Source organism: Argentina silus, assembly GCF_951799395.1.
Source record: "Argentina silus genome assembly, chromosome: X".
Taxonomy (NCBI): domain Eukaryota; kingdom Metazoa; phylum Chordata; class Actinopteri; order Argentiniformes; family Argentinidae; genus Argentina; species Argentina silus.
In genome coordinates this window covers 29668254-29684310 of record NC_139653.1, presented here as the reverse complement: position 1 = coordinate 29684310, position 16057 = coordinate 29668254, and the positions used below count along the sequence as shown (strand labels likewise).

Here is a 16057-nt window from a genome sequence, read left to right as displayed (position 1 = left end):
GCTCCTTATATGGCAGCAGAATGTTTGTTCTGGCCTGCCTCCAGTATTCCCACTGCACACACAGAACGAAAAACACTGTGGAGCCCTGTGCACACACACCACCACTGCGCTACCACACACAATCACACTACGTGCTCTGTAATCAGAGATGGGGCAACAATCTCATACATGGAAATTCTAGCAACTGAGGCTTAAATGCAATGCTACTAATTCCAACTATGTGCACTACTAGAGTATGTTTACTAGCCTCACACGGTATAGGACAGAGTACATGTCTAATTTCCTTAGATTTAATTTACATTTACATTTTTGACATTTAGCAGACGCTTTTATCTAAAGCGACTTACAACAAGTACATTTGTCTAAAGTAAGTGAATCATCAGTCATCATAAGCAAAAATATATGCTAGGACCAGGTGCTATAATTTATTTTTAATTATTATTATATATTTTTTTTATTATTATTAACAGTAGAAGAACTGTACAGTGGGGTTGAAGAAGTCTTTAGGAGGGACAGTCAAGATGTAGCCTAAAGAGATGGGTCTTCAGTCCACGGCGGAAAATAGGTAGTGACTCTACAATCCTGACAGCAGTGGGAAACTCAATCCTCCACCGGGGCGCCAAGACAGTGAAAGGCCGTGACTGAACAGCGCGACCGCTGCATCCTCGTAGATGTGGCGGTGCCACTATAATTGACTGTATAGACCAAGTCTGCCTCTTTACAACTAAATCTATTCAGTACAGAAGTAGATCTTTATCAACACAATAACATACACACAAAGAAATACACACCAATGCATGTTCAAACACAGATACCCAAGACAAACTTTGAAAATGGCCATGGTGAGCTTATCTGAGGGAAATAGCACAAGGAGGCATGTGTCCCTGACAGTGAGCAGCCCAGGGAGAGCCAGAGGTTAAGAGGTTAGAGGAGCTGGGTGGAGGGAAGGGGCGGGGGGGCAGGCCCACTTCACTGTTAACATTCCTCATGGGCAACTTGAGCCCCCCTTCCACTAGCCACTCTCACATTTCAGTTCAGGGCCATTAGTGAGCAGCCATTTATTAAAAACACATTTTAGGCTGCCTCATTGTCCAGGCACAGCACTCGCCGCACATCAAACACAGCAAAATGACCAGTCCTTGCTCCACCCCACTCCAAGTGGGTATCCATTACGCCTCCTCCCCCACTCTATCCGCTCAGTGTGAGCATGGCATCCGGGCCTGCCTCAAGCTGCTGACAAACACGCTGCACCACACAATGCTGGTCTGCACACTCAAGGCCAGGCTAGGCTACAGTCCTGTATAGACTCTGCTCTCACCTTCTACAACGTCCCTTTTGTAGTCACTGTCATTGTCACTGTCTGTGGGGCGGTAGTAGATGTAGAAACCCTGGATTGGGGTGTTGTTATTACTCGAAGGTGTATACTAGGGTAAAAAAAGAGAATAGCAAAGTTAGACATACCTACATATACTTTAAACCTGTTTGGTGGATAATGATAATGTGAAAAGTGTCCAACTCCTTTGAGAGGTAACAGTAAGGATAAAGATCGTAACAAAATTTATGTGAGAGATATCTAATGTACTCTACAGTTAAAAAGTAATATTACTGTCTAAAGTAAAAAGAACTGAGGAAAGTATCCTCATCCATCTGTGGTAGAACATGATAAAGTATGGCCTTTGTAAGAATGTAAATTTAGCTTTCCAGTGGGCTAACTCCAAACCTATACAGACAGGGCCTCCTAATCTCTCCTGGAAAAGAGCTCTAATCAGCCCAGCCGGCCAATTACAGGCCTGATTGAGTCTCATCTGCCAGAGATAAACCAGCAGTTCCACTCAACATCAAAAACACATCTGTCCATCTGGAAAATGCACTACCAGCCATAATCAAATTGTTCTGCAGAGTTGTGTGAGGTGTGTGTCTCTAGTGTACTCACAGTCCAGTGTAGCATGATCTGTGTGTCGCTGACGGCATCCGTGGAAGATATGCGGGGCCCAGCTACGGGTCGGTCTGAGAACCGTGGGCTGGCTGCTGACACCTGGTATGGCCTGGAGGTGGCACTGTGAGGACTTTCGCCATACATGTTCATGGCAACGACACGGAAGCGGTATGTGGAGCCTACAGAGGAATACATTAATATCTTCTTGTCCCCTAGATATTGTCCCTACTAGACTACTAAAGGAAATAATGGAAACAGTTTGCGCCAGCATTTTGGCTATTATTAATAGCTACCTGGCCACTGGCTCAGTACCGCCTTACTTTAAGCATGCTCTTGTCCAACCGCTTCTTAAAAATCCATGTCTGGACCCATCAGTTTTAATATTTTTTAGACCCATTTCTAAACTCCTCTTTTTATCCAAAGTTTTAAATAAGGTGGTCTATAATAAACTTACCAGATATCTGGATAAAAATGTTTTATTTTATTCTTATGGTTTACGCCCCTGTCATAGCACTGAAACTACTCTGCTTAAAGTCACAAACAACCTACTTTTAGCAGCTGATTCAGGTCAGTGTTCCATTTTAATTCTTCTTGATGTTAGCGTAGCCTTTGATACAATCAATCATTACCATTTTAATAAGCCGCCTCAGATATTATGTAGGGATTACAGACACTGTCTTAAAATAGTTCTCCTCATACCTCTCAGGCAGACAGTTCTCTGTTGGTCAAGGAAGGTGTCTCTTCTTCAGCCCAAGTGAAATTTGGTGTGCCACAAGGCTCCATTGTAGGCCCAATTTTATTCTCATTAAACATCCTTCCACTAGGCCAGATTATTCGTAAACACAATATTTCCTTGCACTGTTATGCGGACGACACCCAATTATATCTTCCCATTAAACCCCATGATCCGTCCAGTTTAGCGTCTCTTAATGATTGCTTGGAAAATATTAGATGTTGGATGTCTCAGAACTTTTTACGACTGAATGAATGACTGAGGTAGTCATATTTGGCCCTCCTAGCTTCACGGTAGCAACACAGGACAGTCTTGGCTGTCTGTCTACCAACATGAAATCTTCAGCTCGAAATCTATAGGTAATATTTGATGCTGACCTCAATTTCGAGAAACAAATCAAAACTGTTGTACAGTCATGTTTTTATCAATTGAGAAACATTTCCAAAATACAGCCTTTCTTGTAATTTGCCAATGTAGAAAAAGTCATCCATGCATTAATCTCATCTCATTTAGATTATTGCAACTCCCTCTATTCTTCCCTCAGTAAAAAGTCCCTCTCACGGTTACAGATGGTCCAAAATGCAGCAGCTAGACTTTTAACCAGAACTGTGGTCCTCTGTGGCTCAGTTGGTAGAGCATGGCGCAAACAACGCTTAGGTTGTGGGTTTGATTCCTGCTGGGACCATATATACTGAAATGTATGCACTCACTGCAATGTAAGTCGCTTTGGATAAAAGTGTCAGCTAAATGGCATACACTCACCGGCCACTTTATTAGGTAGCCCTTGCTAGTACCGGGTTGGACCCCCTTTTACCTTCAGAACTGCCTTAATTATTTGTGGCATAGATTCAACAAGGTGCTGGAAACATTCCTCAGAGATTTTGGTCCATATTGACATGATAGCATCACGCAGTTGCTGCAGATTTGTCGGCTGCACATCCATGATGCGAATCTCCCGTTCCACCACATCCCAAAGGTGCTCTATTGGATTGAGATCTGGTGACTGTGGAGGCCATTGGAATACTGTGAACTCATTGTCATGTTCAAGAAACCAGTTTGAGATGATTTGAGCTTTGTGACATTGCGCTTTATCCTGCTGGAAGTAGCCATCAGAAGATGGGTACACTGTGGTCATAAAGGGATGGACATGGTCAGCAACAATACTCAGGTAGGCTGTGGTGTTTAAACGATGCTCAATTGGTACTAAGGGGCCCAAAGTGTGCCAAGAAAATATCCCCCACACCATTACACGACCACCACCAGCCTGAATCGTTGATACAAGGCAGGATGGATCCATGCTTTCATGTTGTTTACATCAAATTCTGACCCTACCATCTGAATGTCGCAGCAGAAATCGAGACTCATCAGACCAGGCAACGTTTTTCCAATCTTCTATTGTCCAATTTTGGTGAGCCTGTGCGAATTGTAGCCTCAGTTTCCTGTTCTTAGCTGACATGAGTGGCACCCGGTGTGGTCTTCTGCTGCTGTAGTCCATCTGCTTCAAGGTTCGACGTGTTGTGCGTTCAGAGATGGTCTTCTGCATACCTTGGTTGTAACGAGTGGTTATTTGAGTTACTGTTGCCTTTCTATCATCTCGAACCAGTTTGGCAATTCTCCTCTGACCTCTGGCATCAACAAGGCATTTTCGCCAAGAGAACTGCCATTCAATGGATATTTTCTCTTTTTCGGACCATTCTCTGTAAACCCTAGAGATGGTTGTGTGTGAAAATCCCAGTAGATCAGCAGTTTCAAAAATACTCAGACCAGCCCGTCTGACACCAACAACCATGCCACGTTCAAAGTCACTTAAATCACCTTTCTTCCCCATTCTGATGCTCGGTTTGAACTTCAGCAGGTCATCTTGACCATGTCTACATGCCTAAATGCATTGAGTTGATGCCATGTGATTGGCTGATTAGATGTTTGCGTTAACAAGCAGTTGAACAGGTGTACCTAATAAAGTGGCCGGTGAGTGTATATTATTATTATTATTAACTAGGAAAAGAGACCACATCACCTCCTTACACTTTTAAAAACCTGTTAGTTTTAGAATTGATTTTAAGATTTTACTGATAACTTTTAAGGCTTGGCTGGATCTGGCACCAGACTATATTTCTGATATTTTATTCCCCAATGAGCCTCAGTGCAGCCTAAGATCCTCAGGCAGGGCCCTTCTGGCCGTTCCAGAGTCTAGACTGGTGACCGTGCCTTTGCCATTTGGGCCACTAGACGACCTCCCTGAGGATATTAGGCTAGCAAGATCAGTATTTTCTTTTAAACCTCTTCTTTTATAGACTAGCCTTTAATTCACCTTATTCTTTTTAATGTGTTGTGTTTTATACTTGTATTTTAGTTTTTGATGCTGCTCTTACTCTTTTAAATGTGTTGTGTTTTACTGTTTATACTTATATTTTCATTTGCATATCTATTTTATCTATTTGTAAAGCACTTTGAAACAATGTTTTATTATTATTATTATTATTATTATTATAAAGACAATGTTGAGACAATGTTGAAAGTACAGACATGAATCAAAGCTGGTTGCTGTGACTGTCTAAAAACCTATGAGGATTTTTAGGTGCCTGTGATTTATGTGTCTGTGATTACTCACCAGGCTCCATGCTACGTACTTCCACAGACAGTTTCAGAGGGGAGATGTTATCAGCAGCAATGACCCACTCTGCACTGCGGCCCTGTCGCCGGTATTCAACACGGAACGCAGTAATAGGGGATCCCCCATTGGCTCGTGGGATCCATGTGACATAAACAGAACTTTCTGTTGCCATAGAGATAGTGGGTTTATCAGGGGCTTCGGGCACTGTAGCCAAGACAAGAAGAAATGAATTAATCAGAAGCTGAGAAGTATCTCCTTGCAATAAAGTTAAACAGAAACCAATTTTATTTCTCTTTCAAGAAAAAACATACAATTCTATGGGAACTGGAAACTGAAATCATCACATCCATCTCATGTAAGGACAGAACATATTCACAGGGAGAGAAAAAGAAAACACACAGTAATACACATCACAGTATACCGACATGCCATAGAGGAATGGGTACTTACTGACTGGGCTCTTAACCACAGAGACAGAGAGGCCAGGAGAGAGTGTGAAAGAGGGGGGTTTAGTAAAAAGACGTATGTTAGTTTCAGCAAAATAGGCCCTTATAGTTCAGAAAAGTGTGCACACACAGACACACATGTTCACAAGGATTTTAACCAACACACCCTGCCATGCACACTCATATTACCTCTGTAATATATCTCATGCTAGGTTCATTCCAAAGTGTCAAGTACCAAGTTCTATTGGTCGGATAATCCAAGGCCCAGAGAAACAAAGCAGATCACATCCAAACGTTACTGTAAGCTCCATATACTTTATATTATAGGAAGTTGGTCATGATCCTGGCTATAACTCTACACTATGAACAAGCTTGAAATCTACCCTCTAGCCCCATTGAGTCACTGTCCCATACTCATCTCTTACACAGAGAGAGCTACAATAGCAATAGCATTCTTTGCACTTACCTCTATCATGGATGACGACTCCAAAGTGTGTGTTGGGAGTCTTGTCCTCTGGTACTTTAGCAGGTATAGATACAACAGGAGCCTTGGATGGATTCTTATTGATGGAGGTGCTCTTCTCTGAGAGAGGAGAGACAGTAAATGATTTGTAAGAACAAACCTGTTGCACAAGGGGCATAACTACAGTCTGTACTAAACACTGGCTTGATGGATTACAATACACTGTGTGTGGGCGGGGAATGCATGTTATTTAGCATTATTTAGTGCTCCTAAGGCATGAACTGTACTGACCCTTGCCAGTGCGGAAGGTGAGCATGGCTGGCTGGCCATCTCCTGCAGCACTGCGGGCCACCATCAGCACCTCATATAGACTGGAAGACTCCAACTCAGAAAGACGCAGAGTCTTCTCACTGCCAGGGACACGCACAGTATGCCAGCTCCCCACCACGTTCCCCATGTCATCAACCTACCACATTCAGTACAATCACAGACACAGACAGACACAGACACACAGATACACAGACACACACACACACACACACACACACACACACACACACACACACACACCAACAACAACAACAACAACAACAACAACAACAACAACAACAACAACAAAGACAAACACCCAATGAAAGTAGAGAAAATAAATGTTTTGTTAGTGTTTTCTCCAAATGTTCCAACTCTTTCAACAGTGAATCATGACAGGGAACACAGCCTACGCAACAATTCCTGGGAGAATTCTATGTCACATATTCCAGGGCCAGCAAGACTTTGAGCCCTGCTGCCAATGCAATCTTAACAAGAATGGTACAGTTTTATAGTGAGCTTATTAGTGAAGAAAACACAGGCTTTTAAAGAGGAAATGACATATTCCTAGCCAGAGTATCCGACTCCGTGGTGCTTGCCACAGAGTTGGAGAGCCTTGTCAACTCACCCATCACACTCACCCATAACAGGTTTTACTCCAGATACTTGAATAAATCCCAGTATTGGCCATATCTGGCCATTCATGCCGTTGATCTGTATCTTTTGAGAACAAACATTTTGCAATGTGCAGGGGGGTAATAAGATTTCAAGGTGTTTCCTCATCTTGATTATTGTACCCTGAATTAATGGGGGCAATCCGACAGACCAGACCTGACCAAGCCGCACTTTATCTCGATAGTAGAATATGATGATATGACAGCACTCACCACGACTCAATACTTTTGTGTTGCTGCCGTGACTACCTTGAAGATGGCAGTGGCTTGAAATCTGATTACCCGCCCCGCACGTTGCCAAAACATTTCCTCAAAAGATCGGGACATTACAAAGAAGATACAGATGAACAGCATAAATGGCCAGATATGGTTACATGGTAACTGTACAGTGGAAACATAAATACTGGAATTTATTCAAGTATCTGGTGTAAAACTTGTTCAAAGTTCAACTGTGATGGGTAAATTGACAAAACTCTTCGACTCAATTACACTGGGTTACAAGTTGGTTTGGGCAAAACACACTGGGACTGATTATGTGTTTGTGGTAAAACTGAAGTGAGGACGAAAAGGGTGGTTACGGTATCTATTAGATGATCTAAGATGATATAAGAACATCTAGTTAGGGCTCCTCATCCTCACTCACCTTGCGATATTTGACAAAGTAGGCGTTAATTGGACTGCCCCAGTCCCGCCCTGCCCTCCACTCCAGATCATACACGTCAGGCTTGTGAGTCTGTGGTGGGCTGATAATGATTGGTGCCTCTGGAGTGGGCCGGTCGCTGGTCCTCTCAGTGGGCATGCCGAAGGAGTCTCCTAGCTCCTCAGGCAAGAGAAGCTTGTCTCCCTCATCATTCTGGATGGGGTGGACTGAGGACTGAGCCCCGGTGATGGAACCTATAGGCAACTCTGTCGGAGAGAGAAAGTCAACAGGTTTCAGATGCTGAGGCAAATCTAAAAGAACTGTCCAACCATAATAAATAAAAGTGGACATTTGAATCCCATCAGAAAGTGTAAGGTGTGTGCATTTTTGTTTTTGTTTGATAAAGGGAACTCTGTTTGTAAATGCATTTTCATGTTCTAAAATTTAGATGCAAAAAAATAAATGTGAATCCAGGTTGTCCTGTCTTGGAGGTTCTTTGGACATATCTGTGGAAAATGCATGATAATGTGAGGAAAAGCTGAGGCAAAGGCATCAGTGTTATTATGCCTGTGACTAACAGAAGTGGGACTATATGTCCATGGAACACAAGCCAGCCAGCAGTGCTGGAAAGTTTTACATTGGGAACAAGCCTTTCAATCTACCTAAAATAACAAGAAAACCCTGGGTCTCCACAGCAGTACATAATAATGCTTTGTTTGTTTTTTTCATTAAAACTATGCCAGAGCCAGAGCGGTCCACCTGGGGAAATTATGTAAGCTGGGAGCGTTATTATGGTTGACACTGGTTTGGCAGTGAGGGGATGGAATTTTTCACAGACGTTCGGAGGAGGGACCAGAAGAGAGGAACTAATCACCTCTCAGCCCCACTGCTCCAGGCAAAGGGCACCATAACTGAATATTCAAACGTAAACAGTTGAATAAGGAAGTTAAAGCAGTGAGTCTAGCTACAGGGGTACAGTGCAAGGTCCTGGGTCCTGTTTCGGGCTGTTTTTTTGTGTGTGGCACCGGGTTACTTTACAAAACAAACAGGCCCAGAGCTGGTGACACTAGATCTGATCCTGGGACTGCAGCCAGCTGCCACACATTCCTCACACCGGCCATTAAAATAGCTGAGAGAATCAGACTCCAGCACAACATCCAGCCCCACAGACTCACCATCTTTCTCTTTCTCTCCCTCTGTGCCCTCCTCTCTTATCTACTCTGACTCATGTCTGAACCATGTTGTTAGTCCACAACCCTGAGACAGAGGGGCCGTAGGGCCAGTGTGCCCTCACTCTCTGATGTAGGGCACTAATGAATCTTGAGTAAGTACAGTTACAGAGAGACTTTGCTGATACTTTACAGTCAAAGGTCAGTCCATTTGGCCAGAACACCTGGACACTAAATCAAATGGGCTTACCAACAGAGAGGACAGCCTCAGCCTGAACAGAGCCCAGCTCGTTGGAGGCCTTACAGATGTATTTGCCTGCATGGGCCTGAGTGACAGCCTGGATGTAGAGAGAACTGCTCCCAGGTCGAGACATGGTGAGGTGGGATGGGCTGTCACCGGGGGCCCTGGCTTCGGCCTGTGGGGGCAGAAGCAGGAGGGCAGGATGGGTGGAGATGGGGCCGTCCGCATTATACCACCGTATGACAGGGAGAGGATGACCACTTGCGTTACAGGACAAAGAAACGACATCTCCCTCCTGATATGTTCCACTTGAGGGAGGAGACAGGATGGTTGGCATGTTGCTCAAACCTGGGATACAAAACACACATACATGCAAACAAGTCTGACAAAGTGCTCATTCTTTATGAATCAATCAACAATTCATCCATTAATTATGTTATTTACTTTACTGCAAAAAGCATTTGATAACACATCTTGTTCGTGGTAGGCCAACCCCAAACAATCTACTTTAACCAGAACTGACCTCCCCATGTTTTCATTTGCTTGTCATATTTAGATTATAGTTCACATCTATTTCTACTGTAAGTGTAAATATGACTGCTTTAAACTGACCTGCACTGCAATACGAGAAAATAAATCTCTCCCTCTTCTCAGAAAAAAAAGGAGAGCAAACATTTGCTGCAACCCACCCAATCCTCTCTGATTTGAGCTCACTGTATCTGTTCCCGTATTAATCATTCTGCAGATAGAGGGACCACTTGAGGAATGGGGCTATGCTCTGCTCTGGTGTGCTGAGGTGGGGGGTGGTGCAGGGAGGCAATGTGTTCATAAATAAAAGGCAGTTGTGTATGATGTTGACAGCTGGGTGGTCTGGTCCTCGTCATAACCCTCCATGGCTACTCCTTACATTCCAGTGTCCGGGGGCTTATCCCTGACAGCGTGCACAAAGCTCACTCTCACGCTCAGGCTCAGGAGAAGGGCAGCCCTGGCCAAGCCTCTCCTACAGTACCTGCCCTCAGGAAAAACACCCAGGCCTCCCTGCAGCTCTGCTCTGACCCAGAGAGCTTTCCCTTGCTACAATGTTTTAACCCATTCCCTCACAGCCCAAACAAGCAGGTAAAACAGAACATTTCATTACCAGACAAACAGGATGGGACTTAACTCATATATTTTCACCAGCAAAATCTCTTTTTAAGGTGACATGGACTTTTTTTATAAAGGTGTATCCATGTATCTGTATCCATGATGGAAAAGAAAGCCTCGAAAGTAGCTACATAGATCACTTCCTGACTGTAAACATGACTGCTTCAAAATGACCTGCATTGCAATACGAGAAAATAAATCGCCCTCTTTTCTCAGAGACAAAAAAAAGTAAAGCAAACCTGTGTTTAGGAGTTTATACCTGATTGGAGGATGAGTCTTCCAGCCGACTGGGCTGAGCTAATCCCATTGTCCAGCAGACATTGGTACATGCCTTCGTCCTGTGATGTCACTGCTATGATGCCAAGCGAGGAGCCTGAGATCTGGAGGCGAGGTGAAGGGACGATGGGTTCCAAGTTGAACAGCCAGGTAATGTTGGGAGCTGGACTTCCCTTCCCCACACAGGTAAAGCGGACTGAGGATCCAGGTGACACAGACTGGTCAGTCAAGCCTTGCACCACGGAGGCAGGCTCTGTGAAGGAAGAGAGGATACATCAGAACGTTCCAACTCTACAGGCTACAACCGCAAACTTACTGAATCAACTTGCAGTGAAAGACTTTTGTATCTCAATGTCACAAACTACCAAATAACTTCCTTTAAGAAAATAAAGACTCAGGTTCTCCTACTCACCGAGCACATTCACAGTATAGGTTACACTGACCAATGTCCCCATCTCAGTGTTAGCAGAGCACTGGTAGTTCCCTCCATCACTCTTCTTCACACTTATCACAAAAAGGTTGTTGTGCAGCAGTTTGCTACCTGACCCCAATGCCACCTCCTTCCCATCCTTCAACCATTTGGCAGTGGGCGAGGGACTTCCAGTCAGGACACACTCCAATGTGAGGGACCTGGACTGTTCCACCACTAAGGCCTTAGGGCTGATGGGGTATACTATCTGCACAGGAGAGGGACCATCTGAGTCTGAAGAGAAACCAAAGGTGAATTTAATAAACATAGACAAGGTTTGAAAAACTGCTGTTACCCTCACTTTGGTGTGAATTAAATGTTCATAACTGTAATAAATAAAAAATCATTATCAAGAACATTTAAAAGTGAATTCAAAAGAGATACTGGTATTTCAAAATACTTTCAGACTTACGTTTGACTGTCAGCTTAGTTCCATGAGACTCTACCCTGGTCTCCCCAGTAACAGGGTTGTATGCACCACATTTATACATCCCCTGGTGTTGGGGAGAAATGGACACAATCTGAAGGTTCCCTGATGCCAGAACTAAATAGTCATCTGAAAGAAAGACAGAAAAGCAAAATCACTAAGTATAAATCACTATACATGTAATCCTCATTATTGGATTCTTCCTGGGTTGTATATTATGATTATGATTATGATTATTATTGTTATTATTAGTATTATTATTATTATTCAATTCTATTATTATATTATATTTAGCCACTATATAAAGACCCCTGAATCTGGGCAGTATGTCTGAGTGTACATTGACCCAGAATGGGTTTCAACAGTACCTGTGGACACCTCTAGCCGCTCCCCACGCACCCGTAGCCGAGGCACAGCTGGGGGGTCACTGTGGGGTAGAGGGCATTCAATCACAGCAGAGCTGCCCTCCTGGACCGCCAACAAACGCCGACGGGTCTCACCATACTCTGCTATCTCTACAGGGAAAGAGAGACAGAGTAGCCCTCAATGGAGGATGTCATCAGTCAAATACAATGGCTTTGGAAAGTATTCAGACCCCTTCATTTTATTTACATTTTGTTGTGTTATAGACTCAATTTAAAATTGATTACATTTATTTTGTTTGCCATCAATCCACACACAATACCCCATAATGGCAAAGCAAAAACACGTTTTTGTAAATGTATTAAAATTTAAATGCAGAAATACCTAATTTAAATAAGTATTCACACCCTTTGCTATGATATTCTTAAAATTGGCTCAAATGCAAAAATGTCTTCAACAAGTCACTCAACAATTTCAATTGAACCCGTCTGAGTACAAGGGTAATAGTTCATGTGATTTTGGAATTAATATCTTTTGTTTTTATAGTCTCTGATTTGCATAGGAATCAATTACCCACTGTGTGGATTAGGATGTCACAACCAACTCAGCAAATTTCATAATTTTCTCTTGATCCTGACAAACTCCCCAGTCCCTGCTGGTGACAAACATACCCATAACATGATGCTTTATTTGTGGTATCACTTGAATTCATTGTTGCAAACACAATTATGGATGTGAGATAGATTATTTTCCATTAAGGGATTCTTTTGGCCACTTGGTTATAGACCAATTTTGTAGAGTGACTGGGATGATGTCTGTGCTTTTTCCTCTCCGCCATTCAACTTTGTAGATTTTTGTAAGTCTCCCCAGGCCTCAGGGTCACATTCCTGAGCAGTTTTGTTCCTCTCCATTTGCTCAGTTTGTAATGACAACCTCATCCACACAGTGTGTAATTGATTCCGATGCAAATCAGCGATGCCATAAAAACAAAGATATTAATTCCAAAATCACATTAACTATTATCCTTGCATTAAGACGGACTCAATTACACTTATTGAGTGACTAGTTGACGACATTTTTGCATTTGAGCTAATTTTAAGAGTGTCATGGCAAAGGGTCTGAATTGTTATGTAAATGAGGTATTTCTGTATTTTAATACATTTGCAGAAATTTCTAAAAACATGTTTTCGCCTTGTCATTATGGGGTATTGAGGGTAGATTGATGGTATTTTTTTCGTATCCATTTTATATTGAGTCTATAACACAACAAAATGTGGAAAAAGTGAAGGGTCTGAATACTTTCCGAAGCCACTATATAAACTGTGTTTATATAAACTATATAAACTTGTGCTGTGCACTGAGGTGTTTGTGTTAGATCTGCTAGGTCTGTTTATTGTTCTATTGGAATAATTCTATTAATCTTTAATATTGTTCCAGATCAAGGTCATCTCCTCAGTGTAGTGTCCAGTGCAGGCTCCCTGCAGGAACCAAATGCGCTATACAGGAAGCCTCCTGGAAGGGTGCCCGAGTAAAAATCCTACTGCTTCCTTCCCCCCTGCCACTCCGCTGCAGGCAGCTGAGGCCATGTATTCTTACTAAGTGTTACAGACTCGAGACATGGCCTTCCGATTGTCAAAGCAACTTCCCCTCTTTCTTTTCCCCAAGCTACTTTGAAGTGTATGTGAGAGTATTGTCCTTGAGCTTGTGTGTGTGTGTGTGTGTGTGTGTGTGTGTGTGTGTGTGTGTGTGTGTGTGTGTGTGTGTGTGTGTGTGTGTGTGTACCGGCAATGGCCACCCGTGCATGACGGCTGGTAATGGCGCCTGCGTCTGAGTGTGCCACACACTGATAGAGGCCCACTTGACTGGGCTGAAGGGAGGAGAGTGTGAGGGATCCCTGGTTCAGCTCCACCCCAGACAGGGCAGCAGGATCCAGAGGCTGGCCTCTGAAGCGCCAGGACAGCCTGGCTGAGGAGGGACGCACCGAGCAGCGTAGGTGAACAACAGTGCCTTGACTCTGCACCACAGAGATAGGCTCTGAGTGGAAGGACAGAGATGCAACTGGAGAGAGAGACAGAGAGAGACAGAGAAAAAAATAACCAAGTTAGACATATGAGTATGTATGTGTACATTTAAATCAAATGATTTTCCCTATTGTCCACCAAAGGATCACTCCTCTTACTCTCCTCCTCTGTCCAGCTAAGAGTACTTACATGAGCAGCTGATGAACAGGGCCTGGCTGAGACACAGCACAGTGGACAGGACCCTCAGGCCTCCGTCCATGGTGCACATTCACCCCTGCCAGCAGCTGAGTAGCCCCCCTCCCCACACACACACAAACACGGTCTGTTCAGAAAACCTGCAACACACAGGAGAAACCCATCAAACCAGGGCTCTGCCACCAAACAGGTGACATTAAAACGAGAACACACATAGAATCAAACAGCAAACAATCCAAACGAGGAATTAGAAGGTGGATTTAACCAGTCACCCGGTACTGAAATGTGTTGCCTCTTTGTCTCATCTCAGCAAAGTAAAAAAAAAAAAAAAAAAACGATTAAGCTCCAAATTAATCCTGAACAACATTCCTTCTAATCTTCACGACACATACCCTTTACACACTCCTTGATCTCAACCCCCCACCCCCGGAGATCCCTCTTCCCTGACCCCTCTTCTCATCCACTTGAGTGTCTCCACACGGACTGGAATGTCCTGCCCCTCTGGTCCCCCGCCCTCTCTCCTACTGGGCCTGCTGGGCCTCCCGCTGATGGACTGGCTGTGGAGAGACTGTCCTCTTGCTCTTAATATCACTCTCTTGTCACAGTGTGTTGCTTCCTCACAGGTTCACTGTAGCCTGAAGTGCAGGCCCAGACACACACAGGGAGACAAGAGAAGGCCCAAAGGGAGACAGAAAAGGAGTGGAGGGGACGTAATTAGGAGCATTCCTCTCTCCTTTTGAACCCAACCCCCCAACAGCGGCACCTCCTCCTCCTCCTTTCTCTAGGAGTAATCCGGTCAGCCTTTGATCCCAGGTTCCTGGTTGGTAACCACGGTTTGAGGCTGAGGCCAGGGGACAATGGCTGTCCAGCTGTGATATTCACACTGGTACTCTGGTGGCTCTCAGGCCTGTCCCAATGTTAACGCAAAGACAGACAGGCGGACAGACGGATGGATGGGGCCTAAGGGTGGGTCAAATTAAAGGGATGATGTCTGGGTGGGATCACTAGAGCTGAACAGGTCTAGAGCCCCTCAACCTCCCCTCTCCCCTGTGCCATTCTCCCCTGGTCCTGAGAACCTAGCTTGTCCTCACTACTACTGTACAGTAGCATGTTTGCCCACCCCTACTAGACATCAAAAAGGAGTGGTGGCATTTTAAGGCATTCAGCAGTTCCTCATTATATTTAATAAATGTTTTACTTCCAATGCAAAGTACATGTGCTGGTAAATGCTCTGCTGAAATCTATGATACAGTAGTTGCTGTTTACACACACACACACACACACACACACACACACACACACACACACACACACACACACACACACACACACACACACACACACACACACACACACACACACACACACACACACACACACACACACACACACCTCAGGGCAACCTCTGAGGAAGACACAGGAGGAAAGTCAGGAAATAATAAACTCTCTCAGCTCCTGGCTCACGCCCCCCTCTCACCCCCGGGTCAGAGGTCAGTGAGGAGCAGAGAGAGCGGGTGAGCCAGTGGGTGTATGGTGGCCCTGGACCAGCCCCTGAGGTCATCATCATCCCCCAGCCAGAGGGGACATAGACACCGCCTCAGTTTTACTGTTGATCATTTCTATACACTCCAAAGATGACAGGTGCACAACTAGTTATAAAACACCATCACTGTTCTTGGTTGTCAAACAAACTATGTGTTCTTCTTACTTCAGTCCAACTATATATAGCATAAACTATACATAAACTATACTATAGTGTCAATTAGAGGCACAAAAGATGCGTGCATATGCAAGTATGTGTGTGTGTGTGTGTGTGTGTGTGTGTGTGTGTGTGTGTGTGTGTGAGTGTGTGTGAGTGTGTGTGCTCTTTCAGTCAGATCAAACCCACAGCTCTGAGGATAGCATTTCTCCTTCCCACACGAGTCACGACAGGCCCTG

General features: G+C 44.1%; 1 protein-coding gene across 1 annotated transcript in view; it reads right to left on the bottom strand.

The window, feature by feature from the left end:
* cdon (cell adhesion associated, oncogene regulated) overlaps positions 1–16057 on the bottom strand; it is a 41345-nt gene that overhangs the window by 6763 nt on the left and 18525 nt on the right. Inside the window, exons 3-15 of the mRNA XM_083695592.1 lie at positions 14114–14259; positions 13686–13961; positions 11909–12055; positions 11526–11669; positions 11057–11347; positions 10628–10897; positions 9235–9573; positions 7819–8081; positions 6484–6658; positions 6196–6312; positions 5281–5487; positions 1934–2115; positions 1319–1424 (exon numbers count right to left, since the gene is read on the bottom strand). Of these exons, the coding sequence (XP_083551718.1) occupies positions 1319–1424; positions 1934–2115; positions 5281–5487; positions 6196–6312; positions 6484–6658; positions 7819–8081; positions 9235–9573; positions 10628–10897; positions 11057–11347; positions 11526–11669; positions 11909–12055; positions 13686–13961; positions 14114–14192 (2596 nt within the window). The 5' untranslated portion in view covers positions 14193–14259. The remainder of the gene's footprint in view (positions 1–1318; positions 1425–1933; positions 2116–5280; positions 5488–6195; positions 6313–6483; positions 6659–7818; positions 8082–9234; positions 9574–10627; positions 10898–11056; positions 11348–11525; positions 11670–11908; positions 12056–13685; positions 13962–14113; positions 14260–16057) is intronic.